At 69.6% G+C, this 17750-nt stretch overlaps 2 protein-coding genes and 1 long non-coding RNA gene across 9 annotated transcripts in view; 2 read left to right on the top strand and 1 right to left on the bottom strand.

The window, feature by feature from the left end:
* Positions 1–6572, top strand: part of PPP2R3B (protein phosphatase 2 regulatory subunit B''beta) — a 62071-nt gene extending 55499 nt beyond the window's left edge. For all 5 annotated transcript variants that reach the window (XM_045051192.1, XM_023249514.2, XM_045051193.1 and 2 more), the window contains 3 exons: positions 3200–3318; positions 3397–3503; positions 5813–6572. In XM_045051192.1, coding sequence (XP_044907127.1) covers positions 3200–3318; positions 3397–3503; positions 5813–5963 — 377 coding nt within the window. In that variant the 3' untranslated portion in view covers positions 5964–6572. The remainder of the gene's footprint in view (positions 1–3199; positions 3319–3396; positions 3504–5812) is intronic.
* The window catches only part of LOC102901245 (cohesin subunit SA-2-like), a 41520-nt gene continuing 30251 nt past the window's right edge, over positions 6482–17750 (bottom strand). For all 3 annotated transcript variants that reach the window (XM_045051187.1, XM_045051189.1, XM_045051188.1), the window contains 9 exons: positions 16616–16775; positions 14746–14894; positions 13851–13952; positions 10723–10874; positions 10090–10227; positions 9490–9674; positions 8690–8795; positions 8058–8145; positions 6482–7731 (listed from right to left, as the gene is read on the bottom strand). In XM_045051187.1, the coding sequence (XP_044907122.1) occupies positions 7717–7731; positions 8058–8145; positions 8690–8795; positions 9490–9674; positions 10090–10227; positions 10723–10874; positions 13851–13952; positions 14746–14894; positions 16616–16775 (1095 nt within the window). In that variant the 3' untranslated portion in view covers positions 6482–7716. The remainder of the gene's footprint in view (positions 7732–8057; positions 8146–8689; positions 8796–9489; positions 9675–10089; positions 10228–10722; positions 10875–13850; positions 13953–14745; positions 14895–16615; positions 16776–17750) is intronic.
* LOC111558782 lies at positions 9523–13504 on the top strand. Its single transcript, XR_002739924.2, has 2 exons — positions 9523–9636; positions 12084–13504. It is a non-coding gene; the product is annotated as an uncharacterized LOC111558782 (long non-coding RNA).

Here is a 17750-nt window from a genome sequence, read left to right as displayed (position 1 = left end):
GCCCCCCCCGTGTGAGGAAAGTCCCCCCCCCCCCGGTGAGGAGATGCCCCCCCCCCGTGTGAGGAGAGGCCCCCCCGTGTGAGGAGTTGCCCCCCCCGTGTGTGAGGAGGTGCCCCCCCCGTGTGTGAGGAGATGCCCCCCCTGTGTGTCAGGAGACGCCCCCCCGTGGGACGAGAGGCCCCCCCCGTGAGGAGATTGCCCCCCCCCGTGTGAGGAGGTGCACCCCCCCGTGTGTGAGGAGATGCCCCCCCCGTGAGGAGATGCCCCCCCCGTGTGAGGAAAGTCCCCCCCCCCCCCGGTGAGGAGAGGCCCCCCCGTGTGAGGAGTTGCCCCCCCCGTGTGTGAGGAGGTGCCCCCCCCGTGTGTGAGGAGATGCCCCCCCTGTGTCAGGAGACGCCCCCCCGTGGGACGAGAGGCCCCCCCCGTGAGGAGATGCCCCCCCCCGTGTGAGGAGGTGCACCCCCCCGTGTGTGAGGAGATGCCCCCCCCGTGAGGAGATGCCCCCCCCGTGTGAGGAGAGGCCCCCCCGTGTGTGAGGAGATGCCCCCCCGTGTAACGAGAGGCCCCCCCCGTGTGTGAGGAGAGGCCCCCCCCGGTGAGGAGATGCCCCCCCCGTGTGAGGAAAGGCCCCCCCGTGTGAGGAGGTGCCCCCCCCCGTGTGTGAGGAGATGCCCCCCCCCCCGTGTTTGAGGAGATGCCCCCACGTATGGAAGGAGATGCACCCCCAGTGTGTGAGGAGATGTCCCCCCCGTGAGGAGATGCCCCCCCTCGTGTGAGATGCCCCCCCCCCCCGTGTGAGGAGGTGCCCCCCCGTGTGGAAGGAGATGCCCCCCCCGTGTGTGAGGAGATGCCCCCCCGTGTAACGAGAGGCCCCCCCCGTGTGTGAGGAGAGGCCCCCCCCCCGTGAGATGTCCCCCCCCGTGTGAGGAGATGCCCCCCCCGTGAGGAGATGCCCCCCCCGTGAGGAGATGCCCCCCCCCGTGTGAGATGCCCCCCCCGTGTGAGGAAAGGCCCCCCCCGTGTGAGGAAAGGCCCCCCCGTGTGTGAGATGCCCCCCCCCCGTGTGTGAGATGACCCCCCGTGTAACGAGAGGCCCCCCCCCGTGTGTGAGAGGCCCCCCCCCCCCGTGAGATGTCCCCCCCCCGTGTGAGGAGGTGCCCCCCCCCGTGTGAGGAGATGCCCCCCCCCGTGTGTGAGGAGATGCCCCCCCCCGTGAGGAGATGCCCCCCCCCGTGTGAGATGCCCCCCCGTGTGAGGAGATGCCCCCCCCCGTGTGAGATGCCCCCCCCCGTGTGAGGAGGTGCCCCCCCGTGTGTGAGATGCCCCCCCCCGTGTTTGAGGAGATGCCCCCACGTATGGAAGGAGATACACCCCCAGTGTGTGAGGAGATGTCCCCCCCCCCCCGTGAGGAGGTGCCCCCCCCATGTGAGGAAAGGCCCCCCCCGTGAGGAGATGCCCCCCTCGTGTGAGATGCCCCCCCCCGTGTGTGAGGAGGTGCCCCCCCCCCGTGTGGAAGGAGATGCACCCCCAGTGTGTGAGGAGACCCCACCCCTATGAGAAGAGGGCCCCCCCCCCCCCGCCGTGTGTGTGAGGAGATGCCCCTCCCCTGAGATGAGATGCCCCCTGCTGTGTGAGGGAAGGACCCCTGGGACCTGTGAGGGGCCACCCGTGTGGGATGTTCTCAGTTTGGGGTGCCCCCCCATTGTGGGACGTTGCCCCGCGGGAGGAAACGTGCCCCTGTCATGGTGATGCCTCCTGTGTGAGGGACCCCGAGTGAGGGGCGGCTCTCCCTGGGAGGTGGGACGCCTCCAGGTGCGGGCAGCTGCGCTTGAGCGCGGGTCCCCCCTGGAAGGGACATCCCCGTGTGACGCGGGGTGCCCCCCGTGTGAGAGACGCTCCCGCGGAGGAGGACAGGCCGTCTGACGCGAGGGACGCCCACGCGAGGGACGCCCACTCTGGTGCCGGCCGGCCCCGCCCCCAGTCGGCCGGCCCCGCCCCCAGTCGGCCGGCCCCGCCCCGAGTCGGTGACGCGGTGGGCGGGGCCTCGGGGAGGGCTCGGACCAAACACATCGCAGGACCCCACCCAGGGCAGGGGGAGCTGCTGGTGCCCCTGGTCCCGTGGCTTCGCTTCCGGCGCCCTCCCAGGCCCCAGGGTCCCCTCAGCCCTCACCTGGGAAAGGCCCTGGGCTGTCAGCTGAGGACCCCCGTCCCGCCCGCCCGCCCGCCCGCGTCGGGAAGGTGGATGTCCCTGACCCTGGGTCTCCCGCGCGTCCCACCTTGGCGAGACGGAGCCCAGACTCCCGGTGTGGGACGGCACCGTGGACACCGGCCCCCCCCCCCCCCGCCCCGACCGGCTCCGGTCCCTGCCCCTGGCGCCCACACCGCGGGGTCGGCCAGGGAGTCGGGGGGGCGGAGGGGGGTCCCCTGACACCCCTCAGCTGAGAAGCCCGTGACCAACGGGCAGGCCCGCGGTGGCACAAGGAGGGACCCCAGGGCACCTTGAGAGGGACGGAGGGAGGCTGTTCCGGGCCGTGAGGCCGCCGTTAGTCTCGTGTTTCCGTGTCCGGAGGAAACACGGTCTTGGGGTGTTCGCTGTGTTTGCCCCTCATCCCGGGTCCTGGCCGCAGCTTGCCGGCCCTGCTGCCGTCCCTGCTGCCGTCCCGGTCGTTGGCTCCGTGATGTGGGTGGCGGGCGCCCCCTGGTGGCCGAGTTCCTCTCTGTTCCTGCGCTCCTCCTCCACGTGCGTGCGTCCTCTCACCCATTTCGGGCCACACAGAACCCCAGGCCTTTGGTCTCCGCCCCCCCCCACCAGCCGTCCGCCCACACCGGGGACCCTCTGGTGCGAGTGTTCAGGACCCCAGGCCTCTGGTCCCCGCTGCCCCCCCTACAGCCATCCGCCCACACCGGGGACCCTCTGGTGCGAGTGTTCAGGACCCCAGGCCTCTGGTCCCGCCTGCCCCCCCCAGCCGTCCGCCCACACCGGGGACCCTCTCGTGATAGTGTTCAGGACCCCAGGCCTCTGGTCCCCCCCCCCCCCCAGCCGTCCGCCCACACTGGGGACCCTCTTGCGCGTGTGTGTTTTTGCCCAGTTGTGTCACAAAGTGCAGTTTCTCCGCGAGTTAGGACGCGTACCCCCCGACGGACCCTAGTGAACACGCCCCCGGGAGTAACCGTCTTGAAAACGCTTCACGTCCCGCAGGGAAAATCACGCTCCACGATCTGAAAAACTGCAAACTGGCCAACGTGTTCTTTGACACCTTCTTCAACATCGAGAAATACCTCGACCACGAGCAGAAGGAACAGGTGTCCCTGCTCAGGGTGAGCGTGGCAGGCGTGGCAGGGAGCGCGCGGGGTACCGGCCGCGTCTGCGCCGCGTGACGCCCGTGTCTCATCCAGGAGAGCGAGAGCGAGGGCCCCGAGCTCTCCGACTGGGAGAAGTACGCGGCTGAGGAGTACGACATCCTGGTGGCCGAGGAGGCTGCGGGAGAGCCGTGGGAGGACGGGTGAGTGAGTGTGCGCGCGGGGACGCGGGGACAGCCGGGCGGACGCGGGTGCCGAGCGGCCGGCAGGCGCCTCCTTTCAAACCACACGTGCCCGACCCCGGACGGGCTCCGTCCAGAGCCCGGCGATTCACGGGGGCCGCCCCCTGGCTCCGGTGGGGCCTCTGACATCCGTGTGACGAGTGTCTGCCCTAAGAGAAGGGACCCCGTGGGCAGGGAAAGGCAGCTGCGGGTGTCCCGAACCCGAAAGGGAACTGGCGCTCGCCGTGCGGCCCGGACACAAACTCACCCCGGCAGAACTCCACCGTGAGGCCCCTTCCCCAGGCTCTGTGGCCATGCGGGGACCCGGGAGCGAGTGCCCACCCGCCCGGCCCCCGCCCGCCCCCTCCCCGGAAACAGCCCCTCAGTGCTGCCTCCTGTCCCCTCGGGCTGGGACCCGCGAGCGGCAGCTAGGTCGGCCCAGAGCGGGCCCTGCAGCGGGGCCGCGTGAGGCCTGCCGCCCAGGGCACGATCTGTCCCCATCTGTCCCCCACGCCCACCCCAATGTGCTGCGTGCTCCCCGATGTGCTGCTGTGACCTGCCGAGCCGTCCCCCTCCCCCCACCACACCGAACGGGGGCCAGGCAGTGATCCGGGTGGAGGGCTCCCCGAGGGGCCTGGCAGGGGGGACGCACTGTGGGGCTGGGGTCTGAGAGGCCAGCTCAGAAGCTGGGACCCAACACACCCTCACGGGGCCACTGCAGTGGGGAATCTCGTCTTTGGTGTCTGCACCTGAGGCCTGTGGGGGGACAGGGGCATCAGGGCCCAGGTGCGGATGGACGCCCTCTCACCCGGGGCTGACCACGTGTGGCATCAGCGTGGCTGGGCGCGCGGGGTGCAGACGGTGGGGGGCTCAGGCATCCCAGCCTCCACACAGGCACCAGACAGGCTCAGGCGGCACACGGGTTCTCTGCTCCCGTCAGGGCTCTTCACCCACCCACCCCCTGCCCCCTCAGGGCCGCCTGTCCCCCGGGTCAGGGTCACACAGGGTCAGGAGCAGGGCCCGCGTAGGAGAGGCACCCCCCTGCCCCCCGTTCGGCGGCCATGGGGGCCGCCAGGGTCCTGACCCCCACTCCCAAGAGAGTTTGAGATCCAGCAGGGCGTGCGTCCGTCACCCCCAAACCCCTCCCCACCTGGGCCCCTGGCAGGTGCTGGCCTTCCTCCGGCCGTCGTGCATTTCCGGGCCGTCACGGAAGCGCACCCCTACGTCCCTCCACGCCGCCTCTGCGGGCCCGAGGTGTGGCAGAGCCGTGCCGTTCACCGTGCTCGTGGGGGGGCCCCTTCTGTGCCGCGGGCGACCCCCCACCAGGTGACCCACGTTGGGTGGCTTCCCCTCGGTTCCGGGCCACGTGAACCGTTGCCACCGGCCTCGTGCAGGTGTGCTGTCACAAAACAGACGGAAGTTTTGATGACTCGTGTTTGAGAATCTCACCCGGCGTGGAGGTGTTGGGCCTCTCCGCGACGCCACGCTCCCTGATCCGCAGACGTGCGCGCTGTCTGCCAAGTTGGGTCTCTGACTCGTCTTCTGCCGGAAAATATTTTGTGGTTTTCAGCACGTGGATCTTCTCGCCTTCTGTCACAGAAGGGCTTCCTGATGTTGGGGTGTCGGGAAGGTGGGGTTTTAAGGTTTACTCTTGAGAGAGAGCGGGAGCATGAGCAAGGCAGGGGCAGAGAGAGAGCATCCCAAGTAGGCTGCCGGCTGTCAGCACAGAGTGCGACGCATGGCTCGAACCCACGAACTGTGAGATGGTGAGCCGAGCCCAAGTCGAGAGTCACACACTTAGCGGACTGAGGCACCCAGGCGCCCTGAGGAGGTTCGAAACTTGCAGCATACCGCTGCGCGTTGCTGGCGACCCCCGTGGGGCTTACCGACCTTGCACTTGCCTCTTGTGGTAACCGTACCCGGTGGCCGCGTAAGCGTGTCGTGGGTCGGCAGGGGCCTCTGCGCCGACAGGCACGTGGCCTGGAGCAGCACGCTTCGATCTCCTCTCCGCCGGCCCGCGGCACGGCCTAGAACGTCGGCTACGACGCCGACCGCGAGTCGGCACGCGTCCCTGCCCCGTCCCCAGTCCTTCGTGCAGATGGGTCATCCCGACCAGGGGTCGCGGCATCCGTCCAGACCCAACGCCGAGTTCTGCCAGGTGGCCTTGGCGCCCACGGCCCGTGGCCACGGGCACTTCACGGAGGGCCTTCCACAGCTCGGCCCGCGTGGGGGCTCGTGGGGGCCGCCCGCCTCGGCCGCGCCCCAGCACACTCACGAGCCCCTGCTTGCAGGTACGAAGCCGAGCTCAGTCCCGTGGACCAGAAGCTGAGCGTCCTGAGGTCTCCGCTGGCCCAGAGGCCCTTCTTCGAGGCGCCCTCGGCCCTGGGCACCGTCGACCTGTACGAGTACGCGTGCGACGACGCCGACCTACAGCCCTCGTGATGATGTGCGCCCGCGGCCGGGGGTCCGGGCCAGCCGGCTGGACGCGAGGCAGCTTGTGTGTAAAAGTCAAAGCTGTTTGATTGTTGAGCTGTCCTTTATAGAAAATGAAGTGATTTGTAGGAGATGACGAATTTTTATTCGACACGAAGCGGGTCACGTGGTCATGAAGCTCCTGTCCCCGCCTGGCCAGGAGGGGCCGACCCCCGTGCAAGAACCCCTGGCTAGCAGTCCCCGCTAGCCGTCGAGTTCAGGCGTGTGGACACTTAGCGGCCTGGCCGACGGCTCCCCTCCAAAGGAGCTGCCTCGGGGTCGCCGGCCGTGCGCGGACTTCTGGGTGCCGGGTGGCCCCGTGTTGTTCTCACGGAGTCGGTGGGGAACATTCCAGAAGCCCCGGGACCTTCCGTCTCGTCTGCACGAGCGTCTCCGGGCAAGGCCCGGGCCACGACCCTCCGTGCAGGGTGTGGGAGGGTGTGCCCCCTCGAGCGTACTTACGTTTTCATGTACGTGTACAAAACGTGTAAAGTTAACTTTTATTTGGTGTGTATAGCGATTTAAAAACGTTTTACGAGATCACGTTTGTATTTTCAAATAAAGAAGTTACAGACTCTCCGTGCCGGGCCCGGCTCGCCCAGCCCACAACACAGACACAGCACACAAAGGTCACAGAGAACACGGACACCAGGCAGCGACGCTACTGGGGGCACAGGGCAGTGTCACGAGGGAGACTCCGTCTGGCACGGACGGCTCTGGGGATGGGAGGTCCGGCCGAGGGTCACAGGCCCTGGGCCTGGAGCGTCCAGCAGATGGCCGTCCCCGCAAGGCCTGCAGGCGAGGCGCCCGTGCTCCTGACCCCACGGCCGGGGCGGGGGTGGGGGGGGGCGAGGGGGAGGCAGCACTTTCCTACAGCAGCTTCCCAAGTCCTGGAGACAGGACTGGGACGGAATGGAGGGGAGGGGAGGGGAGGGGACGGGACCGGAGGGGTGGGGGGACGAGACGTCCCACCCAGGCAGCCAACCCCCAGGCCAGGGTCCGACGCACACGCGCGGGGGGTGGGGGGCGGGGGGGCTGGTTCTCCGTGCGGGATGCGCGGGGGGCCGTCCCCCTCTACACAGTGGCCGAGAAGGGTCTGTGGTTTGGCACCAACACGAGATTTGAAGGGCAGAAGGCCCCACCCTGCATGTCCGGGGGAGGGTGGCCCAAAAGCATCCAGCCCGGGCCCCTGCCTCAGGTCCGCGCAGCCAGTCTGTCTGGAGCGTCCCCGTGCTTACCAGACTGCAGACTCCCTGGGGCCCTCCCTGCCCCGCAGCTGGCCCACAGCGCCGGACGTCACAAAATGCCCGAGAGCGAGGCCCTGGGCTGTGACAGGAACAGCCGGCGGCCCACCCAGAGCCGCCGCACGTCGGACCGCGAGGACGAGGGACCCAGCACCATGCTCCACGGCGGAGAACACAGCTGGTTTCTGGAACCGTCCAGCCAAGCACAGCAGTCGCCCGGAGAGAAAGCTGCCAGCCGGTAGGCACCTGGGTGGGCATCCCAAGGTCCCGGTCAGCGGTCACACAGCCCTCTCCCCACAGAAGGGGTTCGGATCCACAGGTGCAGATGGCAGGGGTCTCTGTCATTGCCTAGAGACCTGGAGGGCCCGGGTCGGCCGAACTCGGAGGCCACCGGCTCCCTGACCCCAGGAGTGGGTGGCCACAGGGGACAGAACACAGCAACGGAGGGGGAGCTCCTCACGGGGTGGGGGGTTTCCTCTTCAGTCGGATCCTCCCTGGGGACGGACAGACAGCCCTCAGGACCCACACACAGACACACGGACGGACAAACGCAAAGCTGTGCACACCACCCCGCCCGGACCCGCCCGGACCCGTCGAGCCGTCAGACCAGGAGTTGGATCTCCGGGGAGCACAAAGAAGGACACGCGCGCACCCGCACAGGCACAGCGGCCACGGCGTCACCCGGAGGCCCCGTGGCAGAGGATCCGTCCCGCCTCCAGGGGCCCTGGCTGGGGAAGGCAGCCCCCCGCCCTGGGCACCCTCCAGAACCGAAGTCGGCGCCCCTGCGAGGCCACCTCCCAGAGGCCTGGCCGGCACAGACCTGCACGGAGATGCCCTCCACGTCCACGTCTTCGTTGGAAGAGTTGTCCGAATCCTCTGACGACAGGAAGTCCACGTCAAAGATGTCCCTGCCAGAGAATGAAGGGGTTCGCTCGCCAGGGAGACCGAACCGCCAGGGGTTCGCTCGCCAGGGCCTCCGGGGACTCTGCCTCCAGTCCGGTCCCTGTCCCTGTTGACAGGCCCGGGGGCAGGAGGCCCCTCGGGGAGCAGGGGGGATGGAGGCCCATTTGCTGCAGGAAACAGGGCCAGAGAGCAGGGGCCCCGCTGGGGCGAGAGGCGCTGGCAGGGGCGGCAGGGTGCAGCAGTGTGGCAAGAGATGGGGAGACAAGGGATAGGGAGGCAGGATGGGGATGGAGGAGGGGGTGTGGTCCCGGAGACACATGGAGGCGACACAGCCCCCAGGATGAGGGCTCAGCTGCACCCCTAACACCCTTGTGTCCCCTATTCCACGCTTTGGGCGGAAGGGGAAGAGCCCCTCCCTGGCTGCCCTCCCCAGACACAGCCCACCCCTGCCTCGGCCTCAAGCGGGACCCCCCACCCCCACCCCCACCCCAGTCGCACCCGCCCCGCCCGCCCGGGACAGGAGCACAGCAGCACCCGCGGTGCGCTCACCGCTTGGACTTGCGGCCCCTGGACGCGGTCCTCGGCTCTCGGTCCCCCGCGGAGGAGCTGGCCAAGGTGTCTGGTGTCCAGGTGGAACAGGTGGCTGCGGGCAGCTCTGCACGGCAGGGAGGGTCAGCCATGGCCGGCCGCCCCGCCCCGCGCCCTCCACTCCCGACCCCAGGCCCCTCCCCTCTCCGCTCCCGACCCCTCCTCCTCCCCCATCTGACCCCCTCCCGACCCCTCCCGACCCCTCCCGGCCCCTACCCCGTCTCCGCTCCCGAACCCTCGCCCCCGACCCACCCCGCCCCCGCCTCCTCCCCCCTCCCGACCCCTCGCCCCTCCCTACCCCTCCCTCCTCCCCACCCCTCCCTCGTCCCTCTCCTCCTCCCTCTCCTCCTCCCTTCTCCTCCTCCTTTCTCCTCCTCCCCCGTTCTCCTCCCTCTTCCTCCCCCTCCCCCCCCCCCCCGCCCCTCTCCTCCGTTCACGACCCCTCGCCCCTCCCCCCTCCAGGCCCCCCTCCCCTACCCCCTCTTCGCTCCAGACCCCTCGCCCCTCCCCCTCCCCGCCCCCTCCTCCTCCCCCCTCCCGACCCCTCGCCCCTCCCTACCCCTCCCTCCCCCCCACCCCTCCCTCGTCCCTCTCCTCCTCCCTTCTCCTCCTCCTTTCTCCTCCTCCCCCCGTTCTCCTCCCTCTTCCTCCCCCTCCCCCCCCCCGCCCCCTCTCCTCCGTTCACGACCCCCCTCCCCTACCCCCTCTCCGCTCCAGACCCCTCGCCCCTCGCCCCTCCCCCCTCCCTGCCCCCTCCGCACCTTGCGGCCGCTTGCTCTCTTTGCAGATGGCATCGAACGGGTTGGCGGCCGGCTCCTCCTCCTCCTCGGTCTGGGGCACGTAGTCCGTCTTCATCAGCGACTTGCGGTACACGAGCAGGGGGTTCATATCCCCTTCCCCAAAGCTAGGTACGCCCTCGGGTATGGAGTCCTGGAAGTGAGCGAGTCTGCGGGCAAAAGAGAGAACATGGGAGGGCGGCTGTGGGGGAGGGGGACGGGGAGGGAACGAGGGAGGGGACCCCACCGAGGTCCTCAGGAGCCACCCCCCCTCCCTCCCGCTCCCCCTGGGGCCGCCACGGCCTGCCGGAGGGGCGCCATCCGGTGGGCGCAGGTGAGTCCTGCAGCGCGGAGCCTGGCGCCCCCGACCCGGACCAGCCCTGAGCCCTCGGCCTCCAGCGCGCGCACGGGCCGGAGCCGGGGCCGGAGCCGGGACACGCGGCGTGAAGAGGACGGTACCCCACCCCCCCAGAACCCTCCCTCCCGCGTGCGTGCCCCGCTCCCCACGGCTCCCTGGTCTGCGCGCCCGCCCTCCCCGCCCCACTCCCCCGAGCCCCGCCCCCCGGGGGCTCCCCGCACACTCACGCGGTCCCGCGCTCGGCCGGGGGGATCTTGCAGGAGAACTCGGCCAGCAGGAGCAGGAAGCAGAGGTTTGGGTAGCGCTGGCGGCCCCCCTCCGCTTCTGCCACCGGGGCCTCGGAGAAGGCGTAGGCCAGCCCGCGCCTGGGGGCGGGGACGCAGGCAGGTGGGCGGGGCGTCGGGCAGGTGCCGAGGACCCAGGGGAAGCATTGGGAGGGGGGGGAGGGACTCGCGCCTGGGGGCGGGGACGCCGGCAGGTGGTCGGGGCGTCGGGCAGGTGCCGAGGACCCAGGGGAAGCATTGGGAGGGGGGGGGGAGGGACTCGCGCCTGGGGGCGGGGACGCCGGCAGGTGGGCGGGGCGTCGGTTAGGTTCCGAGGACCGGCAGGGAGCGTGGGGGGAGGGGGGAGGAACTCGCGCCTGGGGGCGGGGATGCCGGCAGGTGGTCGGGGCGTCGGGCAGGTGCCGAGGACACGGAGGGGGAGACTCGCGGGGGGGGGGGGGGGGGCTCGCACCTGGGGGCGGGGTATCGGACCCTGGACCACAGCCCCAGGTGGGACCCAGACCACGAGCAGAGTACCAGGTGGGGCGGTGTAGTCGGGAAGGGGGCAGTGTGGACAGGGCAGCCCCCGGCACGGACCTCTGGATCAGGTGGGCGGCTTCCCGGGCGCGGTCAAAGCCGAGCGTGAGCGCAAAGCGGCGAGCCAGCAGCCGGATGGAGTAGAAGGGGCCGCAGATTAACTCGATGGGGTCGTAGTTAAGACCGTACGTGTCCATGTGCTTCTGAAAGAGCTGGGGGATTGCAGGGACCCAGTGGGGTCAGGGCCGTGCTGGGCATGCGCCAGCGACCCCGGGCTCTCAGGGTCTGGGGGCCCGTGTGCCTGAGTAGGGGGCGGGCACCCTGTGTCCCAGGTCTGGGGGCCCGTGTGCCTGAGTGGGGGAGGCAGAGTGAGTCAGCCTGTGTCCCAGGGTCTGGGGGGCCCGTGTGCCTGAGTAGGGGGGTCGAGGGGGCAGGCTGTGTCTGAGATCTGGGGGCTGGTGTGCCTGAGTAGGGGGGTGGGGGGGGGCAGCCTGTATCCCAGGGTCTAGGGGGGGACATGTGCCTGAGTGGGGGGGGCAGCCTGTGTCCCAGGGTCTGGGGGGGCCGTGTGCCTCAGAAGGGGGGTTGAGGGGGCAGCCTGTATCCCAGGGTCTGGGGGGAGGGGCCGTGTGCCTGAGTGGGGGGGCAGCCTGTATCCCAGGGTCTGGGGGGGGGGACATGCGCCTGAGTAGGGGGGGTGGGGGGACAGCCTGTGTCCCAGGGTCTGGGGGGGCCGTGTGCCTGAGTAGGGGGTCGAGGGGGCAGGCTGTGTCTGAGATCTGGGGGCTGGTGTGCCTGAGTAGGGGGGCGGGGGGGGCAGCCTGTATCCCAGGGTCTGGGGGGGGACATGTGCCTGAGTGGGGGAGGCAGCCTGTGTCCCAGGGTCTGGGGGGGCCGTGTGCCTCAGAAGGGGGGTTGAGGGGGCAGCCTGTATCCCAGGGTCTGGCGGGGGGGGGGCCGTGTGCCTGAGTGGGGGGGGGTAGCCTGTATCCCAGGGTCTGGGGGGGACTGTGTGCCTGAGTGGGGGGGGGGCAGCCTGTGTCCCAGGGTCGGGGGGGCGGGCCGTGGGCCTGAGTGGGGGGGGCAGCCTGTGTCCCAGGGTCTGGGGGGGCCGTGTGCCTGAGTAGGGGGCGAACACTGCATCCACAGTGTTGGAGGAGCCCCGTGTCCAGAGTCTGGATCCTGTCATTGGTGGGGTCTGAGTTTTATGAAGGTCGGGCGGCCACGCCCTTGCCAGCACCTTCCGGGTGCAGCAGGCAGCGGGCCGGGGCGGCCCGCCCTGCACAGAGCCTGTCGAGGCTAGAGAACCGAGGGGTGCAGGACAGGTCTGTGCACCAGGCATCTCTGCCGGAGGGTCAGCCCTGCCAGCAGAGGGGCCGGGACCCCTGAGAGCTGACTGGGCCCTCCCCACGCCCCCCCAGTACCTCAGGGAGGCCCCCTGTCTGGCACAGGCAGCCAACACAAGACACGTGGCCAGCACCCCCACCCCCGGGGTCGGAGGCTCAAGAGATCCAGAGAGGCGTCTCCTGGACCTGCAGCCCCCGCCCAGAGCTGAGTGAGTGCCCGTGACGACCGGGTCCCGGACGACAGTGCCGCTCGCCGATGACCTCTTCCGCAGAGGACAGGGGCGGGGCTCCTGCTGGGAGCCACGCCGAGGCCAGGGTGCCAGGGGAGCACCCGTGACTGCCCACACGGGGATCCGGGGTCCCCGCACCATCCGGCGGTCACCCCAGTCCGCCACGTCACATCTGCTCAGCAGCAGCTCCCCGGGCCTGCCCCGGAGGCGGACTCAACAGAAAACCAGGAGCGAGAAAGATGCTCCCAGTCCGAGGAGGCACACGCAGAGCGGGCCCTGACGTGGCGGGGACGTGCCCGCCAACGTTCCACGCGTGCCCTGGGGCATCTGTGGGTCGTCCGAACAGGTCACGTGAGACCCGTCCCACAACGGGAGGAACAAGGCCGCTTCCCGAGGAAGAACCAATGGCAGGAAAGCATCAGAGATAAAGGGAGGCCTCGGGGCAAGCGTCCAGAAGGTGCTCACGCTCCAGAACCCGGAAACAGAGGCCACGTGCCGGAAAACCGCCACGCAGGCTGTCCGCCAGAGACCCTGCCGGCCTGTAAGTCCACACTGGCTCTGCCACACCCTCCCGTCCTTGCCCGTCGTGACACGAGAGGCAGACGCACCCGTGTGAAAAGCAGAACAGAGCACGGAACAAGCCACGCTTCACGGCCACGGGTGCCACGTACGTGGGTAAGGCGACCACCACGGGATGGAAGAATAGATGCGGACGCCCTCTCACGCCGTGTCATGACAGAGGGACGCCCATCCTGAGGTTCAGTGGACGGAGCTGGGGGTGACGCCCACCCGGAGGATCAGGGACACCCCGCCCCCAGTTCATTGTGCGAGGACACACGTGGAACCCCCCCGGGGACAATCCAGCCCAACACTGGGGCACGGCGGCCCCCTGACCCCCACGACGCGGTGACGCCCCTCCGTCTAGGAAGCCGTGGGCACACGCGTCCACCTGCCACGTGTCCCCGCAACACCCTGTGACCGCATCCTCCTTTGTCCTCCCGTCCTTGAACAGCAGAGGAACCCGACACAAAGGTCCCACGACCCTGAGGTGGGGCCGACCGCGGAAGCCAACTGCGGGGGACTGAATCAGTCCCCCGAATCCACCTGCGCAAGCCTGACCACCGAGGGGGCCCTGGCAGCTGGCGAGGAGCAGATCAGGTCAGGACGGCGGGGCCCACGCAGTGCGTTAGTGCTCTCGAAGGTGTCCCTAGAGCTTCCTGCCCTCCGCCCACAGCCACGTGGGGACACGGCAGAGGGGACCGTGTGTGGCCCTCCAGAGGCCTCCCCAGAACCTGACCCCCGGCGCCCCCTCCCGCTGGCACCCTGGTCTCAGGCCACAGCCTCCAGAACCAGGAGGGAGAAGGGTCTGATGTTTCAGCCGCCCTGTCTGTCCGTGGGGCGTGGGACGACCCAGCCACCAGCACGTGCCGTCCCCTCCAGCAGCTGCTCACAGGCCACTGACGGGGATGCAGGACTCCCGAGGAGAGGGCAGCAGTGCCCACGGCCAGCACGTCCCCGAGGGCGCCCGCCCCTCCAGGCCCCGGCGACGGGGCCTGGTGTCGTGGGGAGCAGCCACAGAGCGCCGCCCGACCTTCCGGAACAGACCGCTCACCTGCTGTAGGCACAGGAGCAGGGACAGCGCGTTGCGAAGCCTGTCGTTCTGTCTCGTCCTGGTCATGGTCTCCTTGATGATGTCACCAAAGTGATGGTAATGCTAAGGGCGAAGACAGGCGTGCGTCAGCACAGGGACGCGGCAAGCACAGACGCGTTACCACACCGGGTCCCAACGTTGCGAACCCTAAGGACAGCCACGGAGCTTGAACCCCAGGACCTAGACGGACGTGGATCCCGCCGGCCACTCAGCACCAACCAGGCCCCGCGTCAGGGCCAGCGGGTGGGAGCACGTCCACAGGACCTGGGAAGCCGAAGCCATCAGGCATCAAGGTCCTGGGGCCAGCTGCACTGCCAGGACTAGCTGGGCCCCTCCCACCGGGACGCTTCTTCCGTGGGGAGGGCAGGGCCACCGGGCATGGAGGGCCGGGAGCAAGGGAGCGAGGCCTCTCGGAGCCACCGTGACATGCCGCTGCCATGACTGCACCAGCCCGCAGACGCACGGCCACAGGACCCTGCCGTCACAAGATCAGCTGCACGCGGTCTCGCTAGTGACAAAAGCACGAAACTGAGGGAACGGCTTTAAAAGACAGCACGTGATGTCCCGAGTGAAGAAACCCGCTAGACGTCAGGTGTGGGGAGAGACGACAGCGCTCCAAAAACGCACATGTGACGCTAAGGGGGACGCGGTCCCCACGCGTGCTGCACTGGGCTCGTCCGCAGGAAGTGGTGGGGGCCACGAGAACCGTGCGTCCGTAAGACTGGCCAGCGGCCACCCGTGCTCTCCGTCCGTTTGGAATCTGTCACCCCGACTCTGTGTCTTGCGCAAGAAAGCAGTGGGCGGGGGAGGGGGAGCCCGGCGGGGGCTGGGGGGGGCAGGGGGGCCGCGCGGGCACCTTCAGGTAGAACTGGTAGATTTCGGCGGCCGCGCTCAAGTCCAGCACGTTGTAGACGACAAGCTTGCAGAACACGGCCAGCATGTTCCTCCGGTGGAACAGCTCGTGGAGCTCGTCCGCGTCGTCCTCCTTGTAAATCCTGCTGGGGCCTGGGGAGACAGCACGCGTCGGCCACGTCGGCCCGCGGGCCCCTCGTGGCTCAGCCGTGGGACAGCCGCGTGGCAGGCGAGCAGGGCGCAGCCGGTCACGGCGGGAAGTCCGATCCAGAGGTGCTCGGGGTCCAGGCAGCGTTCCGGGGGCCGGCCGTGGGTCAGACCCGCCACCGGACGCCGCGGCCCCAACGGCACAGAGCCCGTGAGTGCCACGGGGTGCCTGCGTCTCCTGGTCCTGACCGCCTGCTCAGCACTCCCCCGACCCTCCCGTGACCGCGTGAACACGGGAGACAGACACGTGCGGAGTGCAGCTCATCATCCCGGGTGCAGAGCACTCCACGGTGTCCCGCTGCGCCCCACCCCCACCTACCCTTCCGCCCGGGGTTACCCCCCCCCCGTCCCCCCCGACCCCCCACCTACCCTTCCACCCCGGGGTTACCCCCCCGTCCCCCCCGACCCCCCACCTACCCTTCCACCCCGGGGTTATCCCCCCCGACCCCCCACCTACCCTTCCACCCCGGGGTTATCCCCCCCGACCCCCCACCTACCCTTCCGCCCGGGTTACCCCCCCGTCCCCCCGACCCCCCACCTACCCTTCCACCCCGGGGTTATCCCCCCCGACCCCCCACCTACCCTTCCACCCCGGGGTTACCCCCCCCCCGTCCCCCCACCCCCCACCTACCCTTCCACCCCGGGGTTACCCCCCCCCGTCTCCCCACCACAGCCCCCAGCTACCCTTCCACCCCGGGGTTATCCCCCCCGTCCCCCCACCAGGGCCCCCACCTACCCTTCCACCCCAGGGTTATCCCCCCATCCCCCCCAACACCCCACCTACCCTTCCGCCCCGGGGTTACCCCCTCTAACTACCCTTCCGCCCCGAGGTTACTCCCCTGTCCCCCCACCACAGCTGCCACCTACCCTTCCACCCCGGGGTTACCTCCCCTCTGTTCCCCCACCACAGCCCCCACCTACCCTTCCACACCAGGGTTACCCCCCCATCCCCCCTGACCCACCTACGCTTCCGCCCCGGGGTTACCCCCCCATCCCCCCACCTACCCTTCCACCCCGAGGTTACTTCCCTGTCCCCCCACCACAGCCCCCACCTATCCTTCCACCCCGGGTTACCCCCCCTTCTGCCCCCCACTGCAGCCCCCACCTACCCTTCCACCCTGGGGTTACCCCCCCATCCCCCCACCACGGCCCCCACCTACCCTTCCACCCCGAGGTTACTCCCCTGTCCCCCGACCACGGCCCCCACCTACCCTTCCACCCCGGGGTTACTCCCCCGTCCCCCCACCACAGCCCCCACCTACCCTTCCACCCCGAGGTTACTCCCCCGTCCCCCCACCACGGCCCCCACCTACCCTTCCACCCCGGGGTTACCCCCCCGTCCCCCCACCACGGCCCCCACCTACCCTTCCACCCCGGGGTTACCCCCCCGTCCCCCCACCACGGCCCCACCTACCCTTCCACCCCGGGGTTACCCCCCCGTCCCCCCACCACGGCCCCCACCTACCCTTCCACCCCGGGGTTACCCCCCCGTCCCCCCACCACGGCCCCCACCTACCCTTCCACCCCGGGGTTACTCCCCCGTCCCCCCACCACGGCCCCCACCTACCCTTCCTCCCCAGGGTTACCTCCCCCATCCCCCCACCACAGCCCCCACATACCCTTCCTGCCCGGGGTTCCCGCCCCCCGTGGCCCCTGGGGGGGCATACCTTCAGACCCCGACTCCTCCAGAAACACGTGCTCCCTGACAAAGCTCAGTAGCTTGCCCTGCAGGATGTGGTCGGGCACGAAGAAGAGCAGCCCCAGGCCGGTGTCCTCGGGCCCCTGGTGGCTCAGGATGAGCAGCAGGTCGCACAGCAGGATGAAGGCCTGAGGGGGTGAGGGGGGGACGGAGCAGCCACAGGAGCGTCATGCCCTGCCTGCCCCCGGCTGCCCCCCACAGGCTCCCAGGGGTGGGCGACCCAGGGCTGGGCGGGACCCAGAGTGCGGGGAGGGGTAAGGCAGCCGGCCCCTCGAAGACACCCCCCGCCTCGACCCCACCCTGCCCGTGACACAGGGTCCAACGAGACCAGCACACGGGACTCTTGGTGACGTCGAAAAGCTGCCGTCAGCCAGCAGCGCACAAGGCTGACAGCAGAGTGACGCGTCACACGCAGGCGGGAAAGACAGCCGCACACACGCAGCCTACGGGTAACAGAAAGCCACAGACGCTGCAGACCGGAAACGCAAATACACAACCGTGTGTGACCAATCCTGACACGACACGCACACGAGAAAGAAACCTAGAACACCCGCGTGACAAATACAACATACGGACCAGACACGACACGCACGGGACACAATCCAAAGCCACAACACACACACGAGAAACGCACCACGTGCAGATGACAGACGCGCCCGCACGCACAACACGCGGGCAACGCCACACACGGTGAGCGGAAACGTCTGCCACATGCAGGCTCGCGACCACAACCCGCAGTGACCAGGGGGCGCGGACACACAGCGTGACGGGGAGGGGGTCACGAAGGACGGAGCTCGGAGCCCGGAAAGGAGACTCGGGCCCTGCGCCTCGGCCAGCGGTCGGCCGCGACGCGTATCGGAGACAGCGACGGGGTCGCTCTCACGTGCGCACGTTCGCACGCGCACCAGAAGGAAGCAGCAGGTCACTGAGCACACACGCCGCTAGAAGCGCCTCCCCGCAGACGTGACATCCCTGCGTGCGGAAGCTGCCCACGCTCGGCGTCCAGGGCCCCACGCAAAACGTGTGTACTGCACGTAACCAGGGGGCGCGCGCACGGGTTTGTGCGAACGGGACGTTCACGCGCTTTCGTGTGCGTAAGCGGA

Source organism: Felis catus, chromosome X (genome assembly GCF_018350175.1).
Source record: "Felis catus isolate Fca126 chromosome X, F.catus_Fca126_mat1.0, whole genome shotgun sequence".
Lineage (NCBI taxonomy): Eukaryota > Metazoa > Chordata > Mammalia > Carnivora > Felidae > Felis > Felis catus.
This window is presented reverse-complemented; position numbering and strand designations above follow the sequence as displayed.